The sequence below is a fragment of the Halichoerus grypus genome, chromosome 8, assembly GCF_964656455.1.
Source record: "Halichoerus grypus chromosome 8, mHalGry1.hap1.1, whole genome shotgun sequence".
Taxonomy (NCBI): Eukaryota; Metazoa; Chordata; class Mammalia; order Carnivora; family Phocidae; genus Halichoerus; species Halichoerus grypus.
The window spans coordinates 148,525,168-148,549,164 of NC_135719.1; the positions used below are offsets into that span (position 1 = coordinate 148,525,168).

The following is a 23,997-nucleotide window of genomic DNA, read 5'->3' on the forward strand; positions in this document are numbered from 1 at the left end:
TGGAGGGTGGCGTCCTTAATTTCCACATCAGCCCGGCGCGTTAGATCGCATAGAACATTTCTCATGAAGAAAAAGGTTCCGCTTTAGGGATTTATGAGGAGGCATACTGAAAAATCACTTTTTGGCCCAAGTCGGAAGTCATTTGCTTCTGACTTTGGGGTATGTGGGTGTGTGTTCTCCCCATCCTGGGTTCTACATCCAGCCACTTACTTAGGTAGGTATGGTGACCTTGGCTGAGTTATTTAACTTCCCTAAACTTGTTTTCTCATCTGTAAAATGGGGGAATGTTCTCTACTTTGAAGGATCATTGTAAGGTTTAAAGATGATGCATGTCGTGCACTCTGAGTGTGGGCTCAGTAAGTGAAAGGTACCTGAATGCTGGTGCAGAAGAGGGACTGGGGCCCAGTAAGAAGGCACCTGCTTATAATTGGCTGCAGCAGTGGTTCTCAAATCTGAGTGGGCATCGAATCACCTGGAAGGCTTGCTAGGCCCACCCCTGTAGTTTCGGATTCTTTTGGTCTGGGGTGGGGCTTGAGAATTTGCATTTCTGAGTTTCCAAGGTGATGCTGCTGCCGCCACCGCTGGTCTGGGGACCACACTTTGAGAACCCCTGGGCTACAGGTAACTCACCAATGAGCATTTAGATGCTATAGATCTATTTGCAAGCTGAGTTTTTATGTGGTTAGAGGTACTCTGTTAGAAATTGCTTGGAATGAATGCATTTTGCAAATACTGAATTTAGTACTTCAAGGATTTTTGCTCCTGAAGTCCAGGAGTTTTTGTTAAAGATATTTGAAGAATAAGTTGTGGAAGTAATAGTTATGAACATATTATGAATAGTCTAACAATATCAAATTGGCTAATGTATATGAAAGTGCTGTTACAAGATATACCTTTGTTTTTAAGATTGAACTTCATAATGGAGTATAAAATAGTGTAACTATTAGATTTCTCATCTCAATGTGCTGTTTACCGTATGTATTTTTCTCTTTCTTCTCCAGGCTGCTGACTTGAGTAAACCAATAGATAAAAGGATATACAAAGGAACACAGCCTACTTGTCATGACTTCAACCACCTAACAGCCACAGCAGAAAGTGTCTCTCTCCTAGTGGGCTTTTCCGCAGGCCAAGTCCAGCTTATAGATCCAATCAAAAAAGAAACTAGCAAACTATTTAATGAGGAAGTAAGTAGCACCCTGTCTTAGCTGTTAAGAATCCCTTTAAGAATTTACGTTCTTACCAAGGGCTGTGGGCCTTATTTTACACGTCGAGCTAAGCCCATTTTTCATTCTCTCAACTGTCCTATCTAGTATTACCCGGTTAAATGTGGTGTGAATTAACTTGTTGACTTATACCTGTTCTTCCTTGGGGTAACTGTTCTGTGCTTTTTTTATGGCGCATGCTCAGGCGTCTATAGCAGGTGCTTTAAGACTCTCTTATGATGGAGACAGGGAGGAAACTGTCACCTGATATTTATAATTTAAATAAGAAGATACAGAATTTTAGACCTGGTTCACATCACCAGAAAATTTCATGCAGATCAAAGAACTTGATAATAATTCCTTAGGCCACTTAAATGGTAGCTCAGGCTTTTATGTCTGTATTTGACAGGTATTTGGCTCAGGGGTAGTTTTCTTTCTCTTGGAAATATTTGCTATAAAATCACCTTTGACATATTTGAAATCCTGGCACTTAAAATTGGATCACATGACATAGTTTTTGCTAGTGATAAGCATGTGCTGGGTTTCTAGCATCTCCAGTTTTGTTCTGAAAGGAGCCTGAGTATGTGAGCTGTGTGTTCAGGAACATGTCAGAACTGTTAAATGTGACCCGTAGAAGTCGCCACAGAGGTAGTGTGGTAAAGCTGTCACGGGGGCTTTTCGGCCCCCAGAGTTGCCATGGCAGATTCGCTGTACTCTCCTCTGTTTCAGGGCGGCTTTCCCAGCAAACAGAAAAGATGCGGTGGGCTTGCTGACTTAGAAGCCCTGGGTCCCAGTGTCAGCTGGTGACCCTGGCCCCAACGTGACAAGGGTCAGGTCATGTGGGATCCCTCTCTCAGGAAGGGCAGGTGGTGGTGTGCTGTTGTCTGGTTTTGATGTCATGAACTTGGAACAGAAGTGCATTATAGGTTCTGGTTCATAAGAAATAATTTTGTTTGGGCAAGAATATTCAAGTTCACAAATTGCAGTTAAAATTCGGATTCTTTAACAGTGTCGTGGCCCGTGCTGCCTACACAACCGGTCCCCATCCACGGTGCGTCTGTCTGGCATTGCCAGTGGATTTGGTGAGATCTCTTGAACCACGCCATCTCCTCTTCTACTTGCATCTGGCTTGACCGGAAACAGAACTTGCCATGTGGATTGGCAAAACTCTAGAAGAAAAGTATTTATCCTAGTTTCTGTTAAAAATAAGTCTGAAGCAGAAAACTGTTTTATTTACCTAAGTCTTTTGCTAATAACATCTGGGGAAGGGATTACACAGTAGCTGAATGAATTTTTTTTTTTCTCCTGGTGGCGGTTGTGGGGGAGTAACCGTTCTTCTCTGCACTGTCACCGGAAACTGAATTTGGAGTCCTTGTGGGGTTTTGTTTGTACGCAGGTAGGGGGCGTGTTATTGAGGGGGAAGGGCTGCTGGTAAACGAGATCGGGAGGCTGCTCCGGCTGAGGATGGCACAGAATGCCGCTCAGAGAACAAGAGGGGCTTGTGTGTCATCACGGGGGAGGCAGGAGTCTCGGGGCCCCGAGAGCACTTGGACGCATCAGCCAGATCCATGCCTTGCCCCGGACAGCAACGGGGATTGCAGGCTAGGAGGCAGCTCGTCACTCAGTGATTTCAGCACGACTGTCTCCTACTGTGAAATGGCTGTTCACCCTGTAGGACTGTGCAGGGTTAAATGCCAGCTGAGGCTGAAATCGATTGCCATGGCTGTGTGGCTACCATGTTCATCAGGTTTTGGTCAGGATGTCTAAGAGCAAGGGTCATCAGAGGTCTGTTTCTGTGAGCGTGCCTGAATGGTGATTGAAGCCGTCATCACGCCATGCTTTGCCTTGGTATGAGAGTTAGAGGTTTCAGACTGTTTTATATTTGTCCCCTGCATGGTTGGGCAGGCTGCTTTTTTCATCTTACAGAGAGGAAATAGTCAAAGAGAAGGTAAGTGAGTTGTCCAGGCAGGTAGTAAGCTGACGACAGAGCTGGAAATTACTTCCACAAGGGCTCCCTGGTCACAGACTATAAGCCCCACCATGTGTGGTCACCAGATGGCTGGGCCCTTGTGTACACCCTCAGGAGCTCACAGTTCAGTAAGGTGGACGGATGGGGCACTGGGGCGTGTTATCAGAGTGTTAGGAACAAAGTTCCAGGGGATATGTGTTCACCGTATTCTTCAGCATGTATCAAATATCATAAAGCAGAAGTTAAGTTCGGTGGAGGAAGTCTGAGATTTCCAGAAGGTGACACTTTAATCTGGGTCTCGAAAGATGCACAGGAGGTTGGGGAAGTGTGAGAGAGGCTCTCAGAGCTGGAGAAAACTGCTTGGTGTGCGGAGGAGTGTTGGGTGGCCATGCGTGACCAAGTCAGCGTGCAGGCCTCAGACACGCAGGGGTTGGAGCCAACGGATACATTGGAACCAGACTGTAGATGCCTTGACATACTAAGAAATTTGGATCTGATGCTGGAGGCTGTAAGGGTAGTTTGGGGCTTTTAATCAAGGGAGTGAGTGTGTCAAGCGTGTCCTTTAGAATGCTTGTCAGCACTTGTGGAAGGTGGATTGGAATGAAGAGAGAGTGGCAAGGGTGGCAAGACCAGTGAGGAGGCTGGTACCTGTTCACGTGAGAGCTGACGGCTGGGACGAGAGCAGTGGCCGTGTCTCATCCAGGCGACAGACCTTGGTTTGCCCACTGTGTGCCCACTCGGGCCTGCTCTGTAGTCACCCCGAGAGAGAGGGAGAGACGTGTCAACAGTGGCACCCCTCACACACGCTTAGGGCAGATGCTGACGTGTGGCGTATGAGGAGGCAGAGGCCTGGGGAGGCAGGGAGAGGAACAGGGGTGCGGAGGACTTCTCTTGAAGGAGGTGCCGTGCTCTAGGCAGGGCCTCCCATGCGGAGGCGGCCGGCCAGGTCCAGCCCAAGGTGGAGCGTTTCCCAGAAGGGAGAGCAGGCGAAGGCCTGGAGTGGGAAAGCAGCCGGGGCCAGGAGAGTGGAGAGGCGGCCGTGTCCCCAGGGAGGGTGGTGTGAAGGAGGCCGTGAGACCGGAGCGCTGTGCCATCAGGTTGGTGTCTGAAAATCCCCATGGCTGCCGCTTGCAGTTTGGTGGGTTTCTGGCTGTCCTTCCCGCAGTGGGGAGGACTGGGGAAGGAGCAGGCTTGGAGTGGAGGGGAAGATCCAAGTTCCGTTCTGTACTTGACAAGCTCCAGAGGCCGGTAGATGTTAGATACGTGGACCTGGAGTCCAAAACCAGGGGTAAAAATCAGGGAGTTTGGCGTGTCCCTGAGATGAGACGAAGGATCTGTGCTGCTGACTGTCCTCTGAGGCTCTGGCCGGCCCGTCACGTGGCCTCCAAAGGGGCACTCACAGCAGTCCGTTTATTCCCTGTAACTTAGAGACTCAGCGCCGTGGCGCAGAACGCAGAGCCTTGAGCCTGACCGCCTCCCTGCCTTTCCCCTCCCCCGCCCCCCCCAAAGTGGGTGAGAACAGCACCCACCGGAAAGAGGTGAGGAGAGTTGTTGAGCACAGGGCTGGGAGAGTGAGCCCTTGGGGGATGCTCAGCAGAGTTTGCAGGTTGAGGAGAAGCCCCCGGAGCACCTCCCACCTGGGGGTGCAAGGAAGGGCTTCTTGGAAGGGGAGATCCCAGCAGTTTTGAAGGAGAAGCCAGTAAGTTTCCAGGACAGCCCGGGCAGAGAATGAACGTGTGTAGAGCAGAGGACGGAGAACAGCTTATCACATAGGTCCCATGTGTGTCTCACTCACCGGGCGCTTCTCTCAGCTGCCCGTTGCACGTGTGTGTATGCGTGCACACGCGCCGTGCTGATTCTTCCCCCTTTGCCTCCCTTCTCCACGTTCCTGGCCCATGGAAATACAGCAGATGTTTGCATGGGCAGATGGATGGATGGAATGGAATTTTAGAGTCTAGAAATCCACCTGACATTAAAGATAGATGAAAATTTCTATCTGGGAGTCAAGTATATCTTAAAAGGTGATTTTTTTCCTCCATTAACTAAAAAATTAAAAAAAATTTTTTTCTTAATGATTATTGATAGAAGTACAAAGAAGATGGGAAAACACCGTCTATAAGTCCCAGTGCTCACTGTTAACTTTATTGTTTTTGTAGTTTTTACTTTTTCAATGAGGTAAGACTAGTAGATTCACACCTTCCTTCAGAGGTCCCCTGACCTCCTCCTCCCAGTCTGGCCACTGGAGTTAGAGGCGAGCCCCGCTCCCGTCACGCCCCCCTGGCCGGGTGTCCCTGTCACACTACAGAGCCTGGCGGTTGTACCCACTCAGTCCAGAAGGAAGTGCCTGGTCCTTTCCAGCCTCCCTGGGGGAGTGACGCCTGCAGGTCCCCCAAGTCTCTGCTCTCTGCAGTCTCTCTCACTGGGCCCTCAGTGTCTCTGTAGCATTCTGTATGTAGTGCTCATGGAGTGTACCTTCACTCTGCAAGCTCCCTGGAAAGGAGAAGCCCCCAGCCGGTCAGCATTCAGCCTCGTGTGAAGGACCCCGAAGGGCTGAGGAGCTCACTCTTTACTACTAGTGGTTATGGTGTACTGGGGAGGGGCAATTATAAAGGGACAATTTCCAGATGATGATGAACTCAGACTTGTTTGTCTTAGTAGAAATTGTCATTATTTCAGGGTTGTATCCATAGAATAGTAACTTCAGAGGATTTTCAAGTATGTTTTGATTGTTGGGTAAGATGTAAAATCCAAGAAGTACTTGTCATCGTGGCTTCTTTCATTACTGACATGTAATGAGACCCTCTGTCCTTGACTTTGTTCCCCATCATGGGCTACAAGGCCAGGGCCATCACACTGGGTGGGTCCGCGTCTCCTGTTATCCAACTGAAGGGCCCACGGGAGGCAAGGCCGCCCTTTGCCTGCCCGAGCTGCGTCTTCTCTCTCCTTCCTGGCACCCAGTGCCCCCAGGGGCGGGGAGGGCCAGGCCCAGCTTTGTAGTCTTCTGTCCAGTTCTGGGACAAAACAGTGGTTATGGGCATTTTGTTAGTTTTGTTTTGTTGTTCCTTTTTTTAATCAAAGGAAGGAAAGGAGCACGTAATGCTCTACTCAAAGTTTTAGCACTGATAAAATGACATTTGATCCTTCTTTCTGTGGCTTTGAAATACTCTTTCCTCTCGCTTCCTGAGGGAAGCAGCTCTCCTTACATGTGTTTACATAAGCGAAGCCCTTAGTCGCCAGTTTTGCTCGTGGCTACATTATAGCCCCCCCCACCACCCCCACAGCTGCTGTGGTTTTTGAATGGTTTGCTTCAGTATTTTTGTTCTCTTCCTATTTTGTTAAATCCAAACCAAATGATAACCAGAGCTGTTTAAATTCAGTGAATCTCTACTGGCTAGCCCTAGAGTTGTGCCTCCTGCCCAGGCTTAGCGTCGGAGGCAGGCTCATGTCCTGTCCTGAGAACCCATGTGAGTGGCCCTGGCCTTGGATGGTGTCTGTCGGCGCAGGAGGGAGCAGCCCCGCCTTGCCCAGTCCGTTCGCCTGCTCTGGCTCCCTTCTTCTCTGGGATGCCCAGTGCTGGCTCTGCTCCCGCCTCAGCACCTCGCCGCCACAGTTCCTTCCATGAGGATGCTCTTCCCCACGTGCTCTTGGCCTACCCGCTGAGGCTGTCAGCCTGCTCAGCTAGCCCTTGCCGCCCGCACAGTCTCGCTAGGCTCTCCCGCCTGAGATCGGAAGGCGCTCCAGCCTCCTCCCTGTCAGCACTGTGCCTTCTCCCCTGGTTTGTTTTTTTCCACAGCTCTCGTCACCCTCAGATCTTGCAGATCTCACTGTCTTCTCCTCCCACTTGGACGTGAATGCCTGTCTGTTTTAATCAGTGCTGTATCAGCGCCTGGCATTAATGCATTCGAGAAAGAATGGAGGAATGATGAACGAGCGAGCGGGTGGGTGAGCGGGTGAGTGAGTGGGGCTGTAGGCCAGTTTCCTGGCGTCTCCGAGCCTCTGTTTCCTGGTGGTAATACGGTGATTATATCTACTTTCCTAGGGGGAAGCGGGTGTCTTACAGTGCTGATGAGAATACAGTGTTCTGTCCTCCGTGGGAGGTAATTTGGCAATATCTATAAAAATTAAAATGTAGATACCTTTTGCCCCAGCTGTGTTACTGGGAATTCATCCTGCGGTGGACTCATACACGGGGAAACGGCCGTGTGCACCACGGAGATGTCCAGCGGTGGGGACTTTTAAAACAAATGACCGTGTTTCCATCCATGTGAGTGAATGCTCTGCAGCTTTAGGAAAGAACAGGGAAGAGGTCTCGGTACCCGTGCAGACAGCCGTACGGATGCGTGGCTGAGCGAGAAAGCAGCAGGGCACATGGTGCCCCGTGTGCTCTGTGGTGTGAAGGAAGGGGGTGGATGGATTTGTCTCCACGTTTGCCTTGTCCGTGAACGGAGACGCTCTGGAGAGAAATAGGAACCTTCATGCCGGTGACTCTGGGGACAGGTGATCTGGAACGGAGGAAAGGGATGTGAGGGAGCTCTCTACTGCGCGCTTTTATGTGAATGACGAATAGATTGCCTACTCAGACAAACCAAAGCTGGCCTTGCGGGGTCCTTTTGAGGTTAAAGAGCACGTGTGCAGAGCCCCTTGCAGTGCCCAGCATGCAGAGTGGAGCCTCCGATGGGAGGTCAGCACGCTGTCCCATTGTACGTGCCGCATGCCCCAGCCCTGGGGAGCCCCGGGTAGCGCCACTCGAGGTGGATGCTGGCCACGCCGGAGCGCACGACCTGCCAGGGAGAGCCCCCTCCGCGTCCAGGCCTGTCCCGGCTTGCTGGCTCGGGTTTGCGGCTGCCCGCTCTGCTGTCCCCGATTCCCAGGTACCCGGCCGGGGGCTCAGAAGGGGAGGCTCAGGTGTTTGTCCATAAGTTACATCCACGTATCTGCTTATAGTTGTCTCCATGCACCTGTTTAATAGGGAATGAAGTCTCTAAGTGTGTTTTGTTATCCCGGTGACATTTATGGTCACAGCAGTGCTGTCATTCTTTGTCTTCACGCCTCACAGTTGCGGAACAATACTGTTTACTTGACAGTATTACAATTTCGGAGTCTAATGGAATTATTTTTGTGTATCTCTTTAAGCCAAAAATAAAATTTTCTCCTAAGCATAGTGCTGGAAGTTTTGATGTCCATCCTTAAAAATTTCCACACAGGAGAGCGTGGCAGGGGGGTTCTCTTGGCGGGACTGCGGTCTGTGTGGTTGCGGTGACGTGTGAGGGGCAGGAACCGAGAGCCACGGTGCTGGCTGCCGGTGCGGGTGAGCCGTGGGGGCCCAGGGCCGGCTGGGCAGCCTGGGCCCGGCGGGGACAGCACGGTCTGACGCATGGAGGCAGGCGCCCCTGGGATGAAGGCCTCACGGAACCCTGCCAGAGCGGGCGCTGGGCTTTTAGGAGGGGAAGGAGGCGGGATGGAAACGTCTGTGTCCCCAAGGCCAGCTCGCGGGTGTCTGTTGACTTCAGGGCTGGCGCTGCCGTGGGCTGTGTCACCTGAGCAGCCTCTACCCGCCCAGGCCCTGCTCTTCTGCAGCTTGCTCAGGCTGTCCGTCTCTTCTCTGAAAAAAACCGAGTGATTTCATGTTCTGTGCTTTTCTGTGAAGACGCAGCACACTCAGCACAGGTGCGCAAAGCTGACGGCAGGGCAGGGAGGTTCGTGTTGGTGCCCCGGGGCCCCCGAGGCTCGGGCCAGGAGTCCCAACCAGGGAGGGGAAGTGGTAGCGTGGAACTCACCCTGAGGCACCCGGTTCCTGGGCAGACGGCGGTGGAGAGGGTTTGGCAGGAGTCTCTAAAAACTTGGGAGTCTTGGGAACTTCTGGTTGGCTTCCAGTGATATGCTTTGGGACCAGGCACCCCGGCGCAGGGCACCTGGGGGGAGCCGCCGTGCCGCTGAGCCCACGGCGAGCTCTGCACACGGGGATGCGCACGTGTTGTGCCTTTGGGTGGTTTTCACTTCGGCCTCTTGCTCTTTTGGTTTTAAAGGCCAGATTCCTGATCTGTGCCTGTGAAGGGAACAGCTGGTCAGTGGACCAGAAGTTAGCATGGCGTGGAGTGGCAGTGATTAGGCACATCCTCCCGAATTAATCGTCTGTTTATTTTTTTAAGTACCATCTTGTTCCAAAGAAGATTTGGAGGAGTTGCATTTAAAGATGCCCACAGGACAGCGAGTCTGAGTGAGGAAGTTTCAGTGAAGCCAGAGCTGAGGTAGAGCCCGGCAAGGGTGCTGCTGTCAGGGGCTGCACGCTGACTGCCCCCCACCCTGGAGCAGCCTGGGCAGAGGGGCAGGTGTAGATAGACGGCACATGACTTACGTGACGATAAAATGCAGAGAAACCGGGGGGCATAGCTCTCCCGGCCGTGAGGACCGCGAGCCGTTCCTGGGGGTCTTTGTAGGGAGGATGCTGTGTGTAGGGGCCAGGAATCACAGACTCAGATGCTCCTTGCGTAAGAGATGAAAGTTGCCCGAGGGGCTGGCCCTCTCACCGGTGTGTCCCAGCGCCTGGTACGGTGTCTGGCACGTAGTAGGCTCTCAACAGTGTGTGTTGAATGACTGACTCTCTCAGCGAAAGCCAGTGGCCTAACACCCAGTGCAGTTCTAGAAAGTAGTTCTCCAAGGGGCCCGAGTGCTCTTCGCTGGCTTGGCTGACCGCGGGGTAGGGCGTGCGGTGCCTGGATGGACTCTTCCGTTCTCACCGAGAAGCAGAGGGTTTCTTGCTGGAAAAGTAGACCTTTAAAGCTTCTCCATTGTGATAACTTGCTCTCCTTTGTCTTCACAGAGACTAATAGACAAGTCACGCGTAACCTGCGTCAGATGGGTTCCCGGCTCGGAAAGCCTTTTCCTAGTAGCCCACGCGAGTGGGAGCATGTACTTGTATAACGTGGAGCACACTTGCGGCACCACTGCCCCCCACTACCAGCTTCTGAAGCAGGGCGAGAGCTTTGCCGTACACACTTGCAAGAGCAAATCCACGAGGAACCCTCTCCTTAAGTGGACAGTGGGCGAGGGGGCCCTCAACGAGTTTGCTTTCTCCCCAGATGGCAAGTTCTTGGCCTGCGTGAGCCAGGACGGGTTTCTGCGGGTGTTCAACTTCGACTCGGTGGAGTTGCACGGCACGATGAAGAGCTACTTCGGAGGCTTGCTGTGCGTGTGCTGGAGCCCCGACGGCAAGTACATCGTGACGGGCGGCGAGGACGATCTGGTGACCGTCTGGGCTTTCGGAGACTGCCGAGTGATTGCTCGGGGCCACGGGCACAAATCCTGGGTCAGTGTTGTGGCGTTTGACCCCTATACCACTAGCGTGGAAGAGAGCGACCCCATGGAGTTCAGCGGCAGTGACGAGGACTTCCAGGACCTCCTTCATTTTGGCCGAGACCGGGCCAACAGTACCCAGTCCCGGCTGTCCAAACGGAACTCTGCCGAGAGCCGCCCCGTCAGTGTGACGTACCGGTTCGGCTCGGTGGGCCAGGACACACAGCTCTGCCTCTGGGACCTTACGGAAGACATCCTTTTCCCTCACCAGCCCCTCTCGAGAGCAAGGACACACACCAATGTCATGAACGCCACGAGCCCTCCTGCCGGCAGCACAGGGAACAGTGTCACGACGCCCGGCAGCTCCGCGCCCCCGCCCCTGCCCCGCTCCAACAGCCTCCCCCACTCCGCCGTCTCCAGCGCTGGCAGCAAGAGCAGCGTGGCCGACGGCGCCCTCGCTTCTGGGGTCAGCAAATTCGCGACGCTCTCCCTGCACGACCGGAAGGACAGGCACCACGAGAAAGACCACAAGCGAAACCACAGCATGGGACACATTTCTAGCAAGAGCAGCGACAAACTGAACCTGGTTACTAAAACCAAAACGGACCCAGCTAAAACCCTGGGGACGCCCCTGTGTCCTCGGATGGAAGACGTTCCCTTGTTAGAGCCGCTCATCTGTAAAAAGATAGCACATGAAAGACTGACTGTGTTAATTTTTCTCGAAGACTGTGTAGTCACTGCTTGTCAGGAGGGATTTGTTTGCACATGGGGAAGGCCTGGTAAAGTGGTAAGTTTTAACCCTTAATGCTGCACCAGATCTAGAACTTGAATAGGTAGTGATTTTTTTTCTTGCGGGAGGGTGGGGTGTACAATGAATGTGAATGGCACTTCTTACTCTTAATGTAAATCTAAATGCATCAGAGCCATAATTTTGGATACTGCATGCCATGTAATTCTGAATCATTTGATAATTCAACTTAGAACGTTTAAAAAAAAAATATAATCAAACTAATTGCCAGCCAAGTCAGTCACCCTCCTGGGAGTATATAGAGTCCCAAGGTTAGCGCTCCTGTATTAGACTATTTCGACTTTAGGAAAATCATGACAGTGTGGGGAAACAATGACTTTAAAATGCTAAAATTAAAATTTCTGCTTTAACTGGAATATTTTTGCTTAACTACTCAATTAGAATGTTGTACACCTGATCAGAGTGTGTGTTCAGTATGGACGGCCATTAATTGTCATTTCTAGTCCAGTTTTTATCTTAATCATAAAATGTTTAGGAATCTATGAAATTTAACTTTAGGAACAAAGCATTCAGCAGGGTTGATTGATATTATTTTTACATTGTTCTGGCAATCCACAGAAAGAGAAGAGCCTTAATTTTTAAAACCCATTTTAGTCATTTTATGACAATTAAAATTGTTTAATAAACATCTTTTTTCAAAGAAGCAGTTTGTAGCACTTTGATTGAGATTCGGTGCACTGAATAAAATACCACCTTGCTCCGAGCCCAGCCAGCCCCCGGGAGCCGCGGGCCGAGGACGCCAGCCCAGGTGTCAGAAGTGCCTCTTGCCACATAAGCCAAGACCTTTTATGTTGGATGTGCTTTGCTTATGTTTTTTTCCAACAAGGGAAAGGTTTTGGTTCCTTTTGCGGTTTTCTGTGGGTTTTTTGTTTTTGTTGATGTTTTTGGTCAAACAAGCATGACTGTAGGCCTGGGACAGAGTCTTCGGCCTTGTTTTGTAAAGACTGACAGACACCCCCCACCCCCAGGTTCAGAGTGCTCCCGAGGTTGCCCTGGTTGGGTTTTGTTTTCCCGCCCAGAGGGGAGGCACAGGTGCAGGTCGCCCCCTCTTACTACTGGGTGGCCGTCGTGATCCCGCCCGCTCGGGCTCCGTCCTCACCGGCCTCCGGCTGGACTGCCTCACCGCTGGCCCTGGTGAGCGGCCGAGTGAGCCCCCTCTGGCTGGACGCCCAGCTGCGTCCGCGGGGGCCGGCGCGGTTCTCATGCCTGTGGTCCTTATCGGCTATGTGACGAGTTTCAAATTCCAGTTTCACGTGGGAGGAGATGGTTCTCTGACCTACATATTTTATGTCAAGATGATGGTTATCTTATTTGTTAACTTATTTTGGTCATTTTGGTTTGTTTTCTGTTTTGCACACCTTTGTCATTAAACGTAGAGATGCTGATCGTTTACACTCGTTTGAGTAGTGGATGCGAATCAGCAAAGTGGACACGAGACTCGTTTCTCTGCAGCGTGCAGCTCTGTGTGCTCAAACACAGCCCGCAGCCCTCCCGGAAGGCCGGACCCCGCTGCCCCGGGCCTGCTGCCCCCGCCCTCCCCCCAGCTCACTCTACCCACGCTGCTCCTTCCATGGGAGGGCTTTCTATTACTGATAGCAGTGTTCCACCACGTGAGGAGTGTGCTGGCCTTCCAGGTGCATCCCCCCCCACCCCGCCCCGTTTATGCATGACGTCATGGTATGTGTTAATGTCCTGTTTACTCTTAAGATGTGGTCCTTTGTTCCTAAATGTTAAGTGACCTAAGGCAGCAAAGACAGCCATCCTTGTGGACTGTTTCAACTTTGGAGGCTAAATTGGGACATCAGATGGAGAGAATCAGAACCAACACTCCAGGTGCAATTTTCTGTACCTACATAGTTTTAGAAATTTCAGTTCAAATGCTTCTGAGGCATTGAGTATGCAGTTTCAAAATTCAGGACTTAGAATTTGGCCTAGGCAGTGGCCGATCCCAGGTAAGTAGCCTTCATGGGAAGCTTCTGGTGACCTTCTGGTTCTGAGTGCATTGCTCGCTGCATTGCCCGCAGGGAAGCTGCGATGTGCGCGCTTTCTGACCCCGGGCACCCTCTGGCGCCCTCCGCTGCACACGCTGCGGTAAAGGAGGGGTGGCTCGGGGGCACTGGGATGGGAGGAGTCGGGGGCGGGAGAGGCAAGAGGAGGAGATTATTGTTCCCCTAAAATCAAGCTCTGAAATGTGCTGACAGAAGCCCGTGGTGTCTCCTCCCCCACCCCAGTTTTAAAAACCATGGTCATGTCCCAGTTCGGGATTTGGGGCTTGGTCACAATCTTGTTCTTCCCGTTTCTGCTGGTGAGCATATCCTTAACATCTGCCCGTCCCCGCTCTGGGGCCCGTTGCTGGGTGGCAGGTGCCGGGGAGGGGCTGCACAGTGGCCCTTCTGATGCCCGCTCCTTTGTTCACCAGCCAGCAGAGCACCTGTCCCGCAGTCGGGGGACAGAATGCAAGGTGTTCTCCGGGACCAGGACTAGAGCTGCCCACCGCTTGAGGGCACTGGAGGGGCGGGCGGGCCCTCTCTCGGGCTGGCTTCTGACAGGGGCTCCTGCAGCCCTGGGGCGCTGGGAGGGGGGGCCCCGCGGGGTCCTGGTCTCGGGTGTGGAAGGCCCAGGGCCAGACAGCTTCCACGGCAGCCCTGAGGGCACATCTGGGGAGCGCTCTTCTAGTGTCCTCACCAGGCTTTGAGCTTCCTCATTGAAACTGTTCCGAGTGTTCTCGCTTCAGCATTATCCTGAGCAAGAATATCTTTTCTAAACCAACCTCTGGAAGAAAACCTCTGGAAGGAGGCTGCTCCTGCGTGGACGGAAGCGCGGACGGAAGCTCAGGTGGCACTGGAACCCAGCTCCCTCCTGGCCTGTGTGCGGGGACCTGGGCCCTCGGAGGGCTCAGCCACGCCACGGCGGTCCTCCCCGCCGCCCTGCCCTGCTGTGACTTCGGGCCACCCCAGCCCTTCTCTGAGATTCTCCTCTTCCTCAGGGGCAGGGGGATTAAAATCCCTGAGAGGTCTGGAGAAGGAAGCCTTTGGAAAACCCTGCCTTCTTTTAAAAGCAAATGTGTAAGAGGGAGTAGGCACACACTTCAAAAATAATCCGTAACTTTGGGTTCTGAATTCGCTTAAAACAGTGGTAAAGAATCTTAGTTTTGTCTCTTGTGCTGATCGAACCTCCTAGCGCATTTTGGAAGTGTTCTGTGAGCCACTGCCTTGGGACTGAGGATAAATACCTAGGATAGGACAGGGGAGGAGTGGAAAACAGAAGTAAGCTGTCCCCACGATTACTGCCCCAGTCACTCAGAAGCCACAAGGAACAAAACGTCCTGGAACTGTACCAGTCTTTATGGGCACGTGCACACGTCCCGGTGGGACTCAGGTGTCCTGCTTCAGTGTTTGGCCTAACACCCAAGTCCTAGCTGGCAAGTTCCCCCGTTCCACCCCAGTCACCCCACTTCCTGAGGTGCGTCTGGAATTTCTAAGACGCTGTCAAGTGTTGAGTTGGCGTGGAAGTTGGTGAAGCTGCTTAATCAGACGTCTTCACCTGCGTACAGGGCCCTCCTCACCTCCGGCCTCGGCAGGGAGGTGTTTGGGTTTTTTGTTGGGGAAGCTCAAGTGTGAGGGGAAAGGCCACTGGGTCAGGGAGGGCTGGAGGAGGAATCCTTTGGGAAACCCAGATGCCGCGTGCGTGTACCTGACTGTCCGAGGAAGACCTACAAGCAGAGTCCGACTGGCTTTTCCGGGAGAGACGCACGGAGCACAGCATCCCTTCTGTGCCCGAGGGCTCAGCCGATGTCAACTGGCCGGTGGCCCCTGACTGACTTCCCAGCGCTGCTGGGGGTGTCCACTATTGGGTTTTCCTTCCACGAGGGGACCCCTGCACGTGTGTTGTGGGCCTGATAAGTAACCGGGCGGTGTCAGCCATCCTGGGAACCCAGCAGGGCCCAGCGGCCAGGCCTTCCTTGTCCAGCACGCCTGTCACCTGTTCGGGTCACCGAGGGGCTCGGCTCCGTGACCCCAGGGATGGCCCGCGAGAGCAGACAGCAGTCCAGAGAGCGGAGTCCGGGGCTCACATTGAAAAGCACTTGTGTTCAGAGCCCAAGTTCAAAGCTGTGTGAAAACGCCCCTCCCCCGTGGAGGGGACAGTCCCCCTGGTATTAACTCTGATTCGTTGCTGCACCTGTTACCTGACTTCGTGTTGTGCTCACACTGCTGCCTCTCAGTTTCAAAGTGTAAAAGGCAAAATTTCCTGCATTTTTTTATTTCTGTAAACCTAAGTTTATTAAAGACTGCTATGTTAGGTGACCTTGTATAAAATTGTATGATTCTTTACCTTTAACGAAAGTCAAAAGTAAAATATGTGTTTCCTTTTTTATATTTTCGTCCAGTTTCTTGATGAATAAATTTGATAGAGCCTTCCTAACATGAAATGTTGATAAATTAAGTTCTTAACAACTGTTACAATAATTAGTGAAGCTTTAATATCAGTATTGTTAATTTATCACTTTTTAAGAAAATCATGTTTTGGTTTCACTGTTGGTTTTTGGCTGTTGTCACTGTCGCAGCTCGAGACTCGCACACTCGCGGTGTGGGGGGGGCCGTGTGTACGCGGACGTGAAATAAACACGAGCAAATGAACTGTGCGTGTAGACAGTTTGCGGTAGTCGATTTCCCAGCTGGGCTTCACAAACGTCCCAGCCGAAAAAGAAAACTTCTGAATGCTGTAAAATTACGTCCTCTTCAGCCACCCAGCCAGCCGCTGGGGGCGCGGGGACCCAGCGGGGAAGCCGGCGGGCCTCTGGAGCCCAGCTCTCTTCCTGGGGGTTTCCTGGCCTTCCTCCCCCTGGCCTTGCGCGGCGTGCTGGGCCGTGCTGGAAGCTTCGTCACCGCCTGGAGGTCCAGCGCTCCTGTCCGCTGCAGAAAGGGCAGTGAGGGAAGGCCCGCTGAGGGTGGGAAGAGTTGGACATTCATCCTGTCCTGCTGTTGAGCGTCCCCTCACTCCCCGCAGCACCCTGACGTCTGCGACCCTGAATGCCTCAAGGCCAGGACCCCAGCCTAGACCTGCAAGTTCCCCGGCGGCTGAGAGGCAGGACCGAGCCCTGGTCAGGCCCTGGTGCTCCTACTTGACGGGAGAGCTTCGGGCCTGGAGCGAGGGGCTGGCGGGGCCCCAGGAAGCTCGTCCAGGGCTGGACCCCAGCACCTCCCTGACCGGGCCGGCCTCCCGAGCCCCCGGGACGAGGTGTGTGCACTTGGCCTCTGACGCTAAGCTGCCGAAGCAGAAGAGACCGTCTCTGGCTCCGGCCTCACAGGGGCCTCCCCGGACCCGCCGCCGCAGGAGCAGGGGTGTTTTCCTGAGCATGGACTAGATTGTGAGCCCGCAACACGACCAGGTGGACAGCAAGTTTAAAAAGACACACACCACATTGTAATCTTTTAGAAATAGCTTGTGCCTTGAAAATATACTCTAGGTCCGTCTCCGTGTGTGGCTGCCTTTGAAAGAAACACTTGCGTGTGGACCAGCGGCCCTGAAAGGGACGGAGCCTCTGGAGGCGCTCAGTCCCGTCCCCTCCTCCAGTGTTGGTGGCCTCCAAACCAGCCTCTCGCGTTGGGTGGGACCTTCTGGAAGCAACTCCAGCCAGAGAGGCTTTAGGGAGACACGAGAGGGTCCCGGGGGGGAGAGGCTGTGCTTTGCCTCCAGGCCCCGTTCTCAGGGCTGCCCGTCCGAGCGGGGGCCGAGAAAGCCTTCTCCGCGGATGCCCGACCACAGCATCATTTTCTCGGGGGGACTTCTGTCGCTGGAGGCCAGGCTGAGGGGCCTCTCTGGGGAAATGTGTCACCTTCGGTGTAACCTGTCCGGCAGGTGGAGGCTGCCACGGCGACACGGTCCGCTGTCCTGCAGGAGCCGAGGCCCCAGGCCCAAAGTGAGCAGTGGGTCTGGGGCGCGTGGGGAGCCGAGGCCCTGCCCTGCCCACCTCGCACGCCTGGCTCGGGTGCTCTGGGCCCCCAGGCCCCCCGGCCCCCCAGGCGTCTGTGTTGCTGGAGGCAGCTGTCTGGGTCACGCGAGCCACGCGAGCCACGGTGAGGCCCTGGCGGCGGGGGGGCGGGGGCGGGAAAGCGCTTCCACGGCTGGAAGCTCCCGGAGGGGGGTAGCCTGGTGACATCTCACCGTCTCCGGGCCATCTCTAAAGGGACATCACTTTACAAGTGATATTTGCCTCTTAGTCTCTGCGTGACCAAGAGCTGGAGTATTTCAGCACTTACTTTTCAAAATGAAATCTCTAGCAGGAAGAAAACGGCCACTCTGGTGAGAACAGAACAGCTTATTAAATATTAGATTCCGGAATCGTCCCTCGTCCGGGAATAGCTCCCCACCCCCACCCGGGGGCCTAATAGGCTATTAGGCGGATGCCCAGAGTCTCAGCTGGGTTGGTGTTCGCGCAGCTCTTCATCACCAGCTGTCCGGTGTCTGGCGGGCCACCAGCAGTCCCCACGCCGCTGAGGACAAGCGGCCTCCGCGAGGTCGGCGGCATGCAGGCCGGGCGGGCCCGACTCTCCATCCGCCCGGGCCTGTTCTTTGCTCCTTCCTGCCCCTGAAGAGTCACCACGGAGGCCGCACACGCAGGCCAGACTCCGGAGCAGGCCGGGCCGTCGGCGGGCCTTCCTCGCAAGCGCGGTCTCAGTCTCCGATGGGGGCCTGCGTGTGCTCCCGTCTTTCTCTGTGCCCCGGTAACCTTTAAACGAAAGCACAGCTTATAGACCTAAGGTGACCTTGAGTTTTTGAACGGCCGCATTTCCCGCGATGCCTCCACGGTCCCATCACAGCAAAGCCCATTTCATCTCCAGGAAGGGAACAGGTGGGGTCGACGTCCCGCTCACCGTGCCCGGCCAGACGGGGCCCTCCTCCCCGCCGCTGACCCGCAAAGGCCTCACGGGCGGCTGGTGTCCGACGCTCCCTCGCGCCCTCCTAGGAATGTCCCAGACCCTCACCTGCGCCCCAGAGGCACCTGCACCCTGGGGTGCGTGCCCCCACGGGGCCCCCTCTGCTTGGTGCCTGGGTGCTGGAGGCCCGCCGTTGGGTGTGCTCCCGCCATTCTGTCCCTTGTCCCTTTGCTCTCCACCGAGCCCTCGGGCTTCCCCCCACGCCAGGCTGGCACCCCAGGCCCCTTCCCAGCTCGGTGCCCGAGGGGCGGCGCCCCGGGTGTGGATCCCAGGTGCGCACTGCTGCACAGCGTCCGGAAGAAATTGTTCACCACGGGTGACATCAGAAGGGCTAACCCCGTTATTCAGACGCTGCGGTTCCCTGGGCATCTGGCAGTTGAGGGTTTATGTGAGTGTGGACGGCAGAAGCTGAGAGGGAGGGTGGGTTTGAGGTGGCTGCTTGCTTAGGTGACCTTCGTGATCTCTTTTGAACCTGGGCCTCCCGCGGACAGTAGGACAGCAGGGGGGTTGTTCTTGGGGGGGGCCGGAGGCTTCAGCCAATGGAAGCTGGAGGAGAGCGGGCCTCCCCCCAGAGCCCCCGAGGATGGGGTGGCATTTCAGGGTGCCCCCGCTGACCCTTCTGAGCCTCAGCACCCACCCTCTGCCGGCCGCCAGAGAGGGGCCAGGGCAGAATTGGAGAGGCTCTAAGGCAGGGAAGGCCTGGGTGGCCGCGGAGCGCTGGAACGGGGGCCCCCCCAAATGCAGATGCACTACACAGCATTCCCAAGGCTTCATACGAAAAAATGACATAAAATACATCATCAGTAATTTGTATACTCATTACCTGTTGAAATGATAATATGGAGTATATTGGGTTAAGTATATTAGAACTAATTTCACCTTTTTTTTTTTTTTAAAGATTTTACCCATTTATTAGGGAGAGAGAAAGCACAAGCAGGGGGAGTGGCAGGCAGAGGGAGAAGCAGGCTCCTCGCTGAGCAGGGAGCCCGATGTGGGGCTCGATCCCAGGACCCTGGGACCATGACCTGAGCCGAAGGCAGACGCTTAACCGACTGAGCCACCCAGGCGTCAGTCACCTTTTTTCTTAATTGTTCAATGTGCTCCTAGAATTTTAAATTTCACGTGTGACTTGCCTTGTCCTCGTGTTGGACAAGGCTGGTCTGGGGCGGGGGTGGGGGGGCCTTTCTCAGTGTGTCCTGAGTCTTTAAATAACCTTGGGCGCCTCCGGTCACCGTCCTCTGGACGCAGGGCTGGGGCTCTGTCCCCGGGCTGGATCACTGCGTGCTCCCCCTTTAGCGGGAGGAGCAGAGTCCTCCTGTCATTTGGGGGAGAAGAGGGACCTCTTGGTGTTGTAGACTTGGCACTGTTCCTGGACATCCCGTAGCTCCTGGAAACCACTTGATTGCGGAGGCAGAACATTCTTGTGATAAAGGCTTCTTCACTCTGGACTGTCGCCACGGAAGCGGGGTCCAACCTGGGCGGCCTCCCTGCAGCTCGGTGGAGGCGGTGAGGAGGGACGGGTCCCCTCCGTCGGTGGGCTGCCGCTTCCCCGCAGGGAGGCAGGGGGCCCGGGGTCGGTCGGCAGCCCCTCCGGCCGTCTAGCTGCCTGGAGGCCGTGCAGCCCCCCATGGGTGCGCGTGGGAAGCTCGGGGGGCGCTCCGCCGTGGACGCCGGCCCGGCTTGTGCCGCCGGATCCCAGGGGAAGGGTTCCCGTAGATTCCGAGCAGGGCTCCGTGTGCCGCTCCCTTCGTCTCGGCTGCCTGCTCGTGTCTAGATGAACAGGCGTCAGTCGTGAGAAAGGAGGTAGGAGGCGTCGCGGTGGGACAGCGCGTCTCCCAGTCCCTGCCCCCGGGGCGCGCGGGGCTGAAGCGCAGTGTCGCGCGGTCACCGTCTGCATCGGCCCAGGCCCGGGGTGTGCAAACAGCGGCGTCCGCTCCGAGTTCAAGGCCTGTCCCGTGGCAACAACGAACCAACTGAAGCGGTTTTTAGGACAGCTTAAGTTTGTGTTCACGGACCTGAAAATCTAGCTTCAGTGTCACACTCTTGTAGCCTTAAAATTCTTAATAAATGACGCCGAACTGTGATGAGACTGCGTCCCGGTGAGCGCGGAGAAATGCAGACGCTCTTTCCTACGTCCGGGGCTAGCGGCAGGGGGGTCCCAGCTCAGGCCTCCCGCTCTCAGTGGGGCCGCCCCCATGGCACACACGCCACCTCCTGCGCCCTGTCCCCAGATCCGACAGCCCAGGGCCCGGATCCTGGTCTTCCCGCTGAGCCCCATGCTCGATGCCGAAGCCTGAGGGGCGCCACCATCACACCCCAACCAGGGAAAGCGAGAGCACCCTGTCCCCCCAGGAGGAAGACACCCTTAGGAAGCACTAGCCCCCGTCTGTGGTGGCCGACCCGCTGAGGGGACGGGGCGTGAGGTCAGAGGGCAGCGCTGCGGGAGCCGGGGGCCCCGTCCCCTGGAGGCATCGCCCTGCTCCTGAGCGGCGGCGGCCTTTGGAGAAGGTGGCGACGGGGCTCACGATGTCCCAAGGAGCCCAGGCCCCGGTCAGGAAGCTCCCCAGGCCAGCCCTGCCCACCGTCGGCGCTTCCGAGCGTCCTGATCAGCTAGGAATGTCACACGGCGGCGTGGCTAAGAATTAAGTAGATGAAAAATGGAGGCTTTGTTCCAACACTGGCGAACGATCCGACAGAAATCTGTGGTCACGTGACCTCTGGCAAAGGAGGCGTGTGGCTTTCTTGGCTGCCCCGTGTTTTGCTGGATTAATGTAAACTGCTTTGTTTGCAGGGTTTATTGTCATCCCAAAACCAGGCCAGCTCTCCGGGCGGAACTGTAGTGTAGCGGCCCGCCCCTGCTCGAGAACCTTCGCCCCGACGACCCGGCCCCGAGGCAGCGACGGACGAGACAGGAGCGCGGACCCTCGCGGGGCAGCCGTCACCCGGAGTCGCGTGCGAGGACCCACGGGGCCCGCTCGGGAGGGCGCGCTCTGCCATTCACCCAAAGAACCTGTTCCCGTTTTTAAATCGTTCTTCTGGGGCTGCAGTAAAAAATAAGAAAGCGGATTTTCTTGCTTTTTACTCAGAAGTTCCGTGTAATTAAAATCTCATATATATCTATATAATCTATACATATATATATAGTGTAAAATAAACTATTTCTTGGACAAGAAGTCCCCTTACACGCAACTGTTACAAACAGTACTTCACTCTGTTTTTGCACTGATGTTTTTATACGTAGGTGGTCAGAGACGACCTGGAACGCACTCATGAAGAAAGTTGCTTTCTGGCCTAAATCTGTCATTCAGGAAGACGGATGCTGCAATCATAGATTTTTACAAATTGCACTTAAAATAGTTTAATGCTATTAGGGAATTACTTTAAATATGGGTCTCACAGACTCGCGCCCTCCAGGGTGTTGAAGATGCTCTTTTTAATCTTACATTTATTTTAATACTGTTGTTTCCAAAGCAGTCAGCGCTGTATTATATGTGTCAATGATGTGATTGTGCTACGGGGACATGGTTACTTCACCAGTAATTTACATCTTTTATGAGTGACATTTCTAATCATGAAAAAAATATTAATATTAAAACTATCTTGAATATACCATTGGTTTAGCTTCTGTTAAGTTGACTCAATTTTTAATGTGACTTTTTGTTCAATTAAAGTTTGGTATGAAATGATGCGTCCTTTTTCCACCCTGTTCCTGGAAGCCCGAACAGGCCGGCGGCCAGGGGCTCATCTGGAGAGTTCTGTGGCTCTCGGCCCCTCCTTCCGGCTCCCGGCGTGAAGTCGCTGTCGTCGCGGCGTCTGCGGAGGCCGGGGTGCTCTGCGGGCCGCGGGGATCCTGGGGATGGGTGTCGGGCCGAGACCAGCTCCGAGCAGCTCCGAGCAGAAGGCTGTCACTTGGACTGTCGCCCGCAGCGGCCCCCGAGGCATTTTTAGCCGGAGTGACTAAACCCCGGGGCGTCCGAGGCACAGCTCCCCCAGCGAGCAGGCCCCACGGCTGAGGCAGGAAGCCGAGCGCACGCGTCCGAGAGCCGCGCGGGGCCCCTGGGTCCCCGGGACAGGCGCCTGGGGAGGTGAGCGCCGGGACGCAGACGCCGTTGTCCCCAGCCAGAGTCAGAATTTATCAATCGTATCCATTCACAACGACCTGCGTATTAAAACCGCACATTCCGGATGGCCTCTCGGTCACGGCCCCAAAGCGCGGGCTTCTAGGCGTGCGGGTGACACGCAAACCCCGCCCGCGCAGGCCCGGGGACACAGGCGGCCCACACACTGCGGCAGGTCAGCGCAGGGCCTCTGAAAACGGAGTCGGGCGCTCGTCTGGTGACCCTCCGGGGCGGGACCGGTGGAAACCTGGTTGGCACGAGGCCCGCGGTCACGTGGGGTCACAGTCGCGCTCGGGCTGGTCGGACCCCCCCCCCCCCCGGCTCCACACGGCCCAGGGGGGGCGGCCCCGGCTCGGCCCCGGCTCGGCCGCGAAGCTGTCGGGGGCCCGCTTCGCTGTCCACGCATCCGCCCTGGGAACAAACCCACGGCTCTGGCAGCAAGTAGGCCAAGGCGGCTTCCGAAATCAGGCCGCCTGTAACCGCCCCGCGCCCCCCGGCCGTGCAGCCCCCGCAGCCCCGCAGCCCCGCAGCCGGCAGCCAGGCCCCCCGCCGAGCCACGTGCCCTTCCGCCTGCCTCGAGCTCCCGCCCGCGTTTGGGGCTGGCGGAGGCGCTGCGCGGGGACGGGCCTGCGGGACGCCGGGCGGAGGCGGGGGGCCAGGGCGAGTCCGCGAGCGCGCAGGGACCGCGGCAGGCCCGGGCGGGGGACGCAGTGCCCAGGTCACTTGGGTGGCGTCCCCGCCGCCGCTTCTGCTCCACAAGCAGGTTCACACGCTCAGGTGCTGTCAGAAGCGGGACCCTCGGGCCAGCGCACCAGGCCACCCTCTGCCCCCGGAGCAGCTTGCGCACCCTCTCGGCCGAGAGCAGGGGGCCCGCTGGGTGAGGAGCGGAGACTGGGGCACCAGGCAGGTGCTCAGGAAACGCTGTGCAGTGAGCCGACCTGACAGGGTCGGGGAGCAGGACTTGGACCCCACTTCCCTTCTGGAGCTTTGTCACTGGGGAACGGCCTTGCCTGCAGAGGCTCAACCAGCCTTCAAGTCTCCTGGACCACCTTTCCAGTCTGCAGCGAGCGGACACCCACCAGGGCCCGGGCAGCAGGCGGAGGCGGCCTCCCAGCTCAGGGCCCAGAGGCCGGACACAGCCGGAGCCATTCCAGCTGCCCGGGGACTGGCTCCCGTGCTGAGAGCGGGTGGGGGGCCGCAGGGAGGGCGAGCGTGGCCGGAGTACCCCCTGCTCCTCCTGGAGGCTGGTGCGCAGGGCTGGACCAGCTGTGCCCGCCGTGGGGCCTCGTGGGGCCGGGCTCCGGGCTCCGGGCTGACGGCTTCACGGCACTTGTATTCCAGAGACCAACGGGAAGCCAACAGCTTCATCGGGTGGACGGGTCACACCACCCCCCAAGGGCCTGGCCTGCCCCAGAGAGGCCCTCCACGGGGAGGGACAAGTCTGCAGGAGAACTTTAAAGATTTTCCCCTCAAATGTTATACACTTAAAGGGGTAACAGTTTTCCTAAATACACAAATGCTGGTCAGTCCTTAAATGTGTCCTTAGGGCCCGTCCTCGAGGACAGGAGCATGCCCCCCTGGTTCTCCGGCAGCCTCCCCTGCCTGGGGTCAGAGTGTGGGCGCACTGGTCGTGCAGGGCCCTCTTCGATCCCAGAAGCCCGCTCCTGTC

General features: G+C 55.6%; 1 protein-coding gene across 1 annotated transcript in view; it reads left to right on the forward strand.

Moving 5' to 3' along the window:
- Positions 1–16,746, forward strand: part of WDR20 (WD repeat domain 20) — a 54,850-nt gene extending 38,104 nt beyond the window's left edge. Inside the window, 4 exon segments of the mRNA XM_036086231.2 lie at positions 1,002–1,184; positions 9,992–11,251; positions 13,692–13,718; positions 13,721–16,746. Of these exon segments, the coding sequence (XP_035942124.1) occupies positions 1,002–1,184; positions 9,992–11,251; positions 13,692–13,718; positions 13,721–13,756 (1,506 nt within the window). The 3' untranslated portion in view covers positions 13,757–16,746.
- The last annotated feature ends 7,251 nt before the right edge of the window (positions 16,747–23,997 follow it).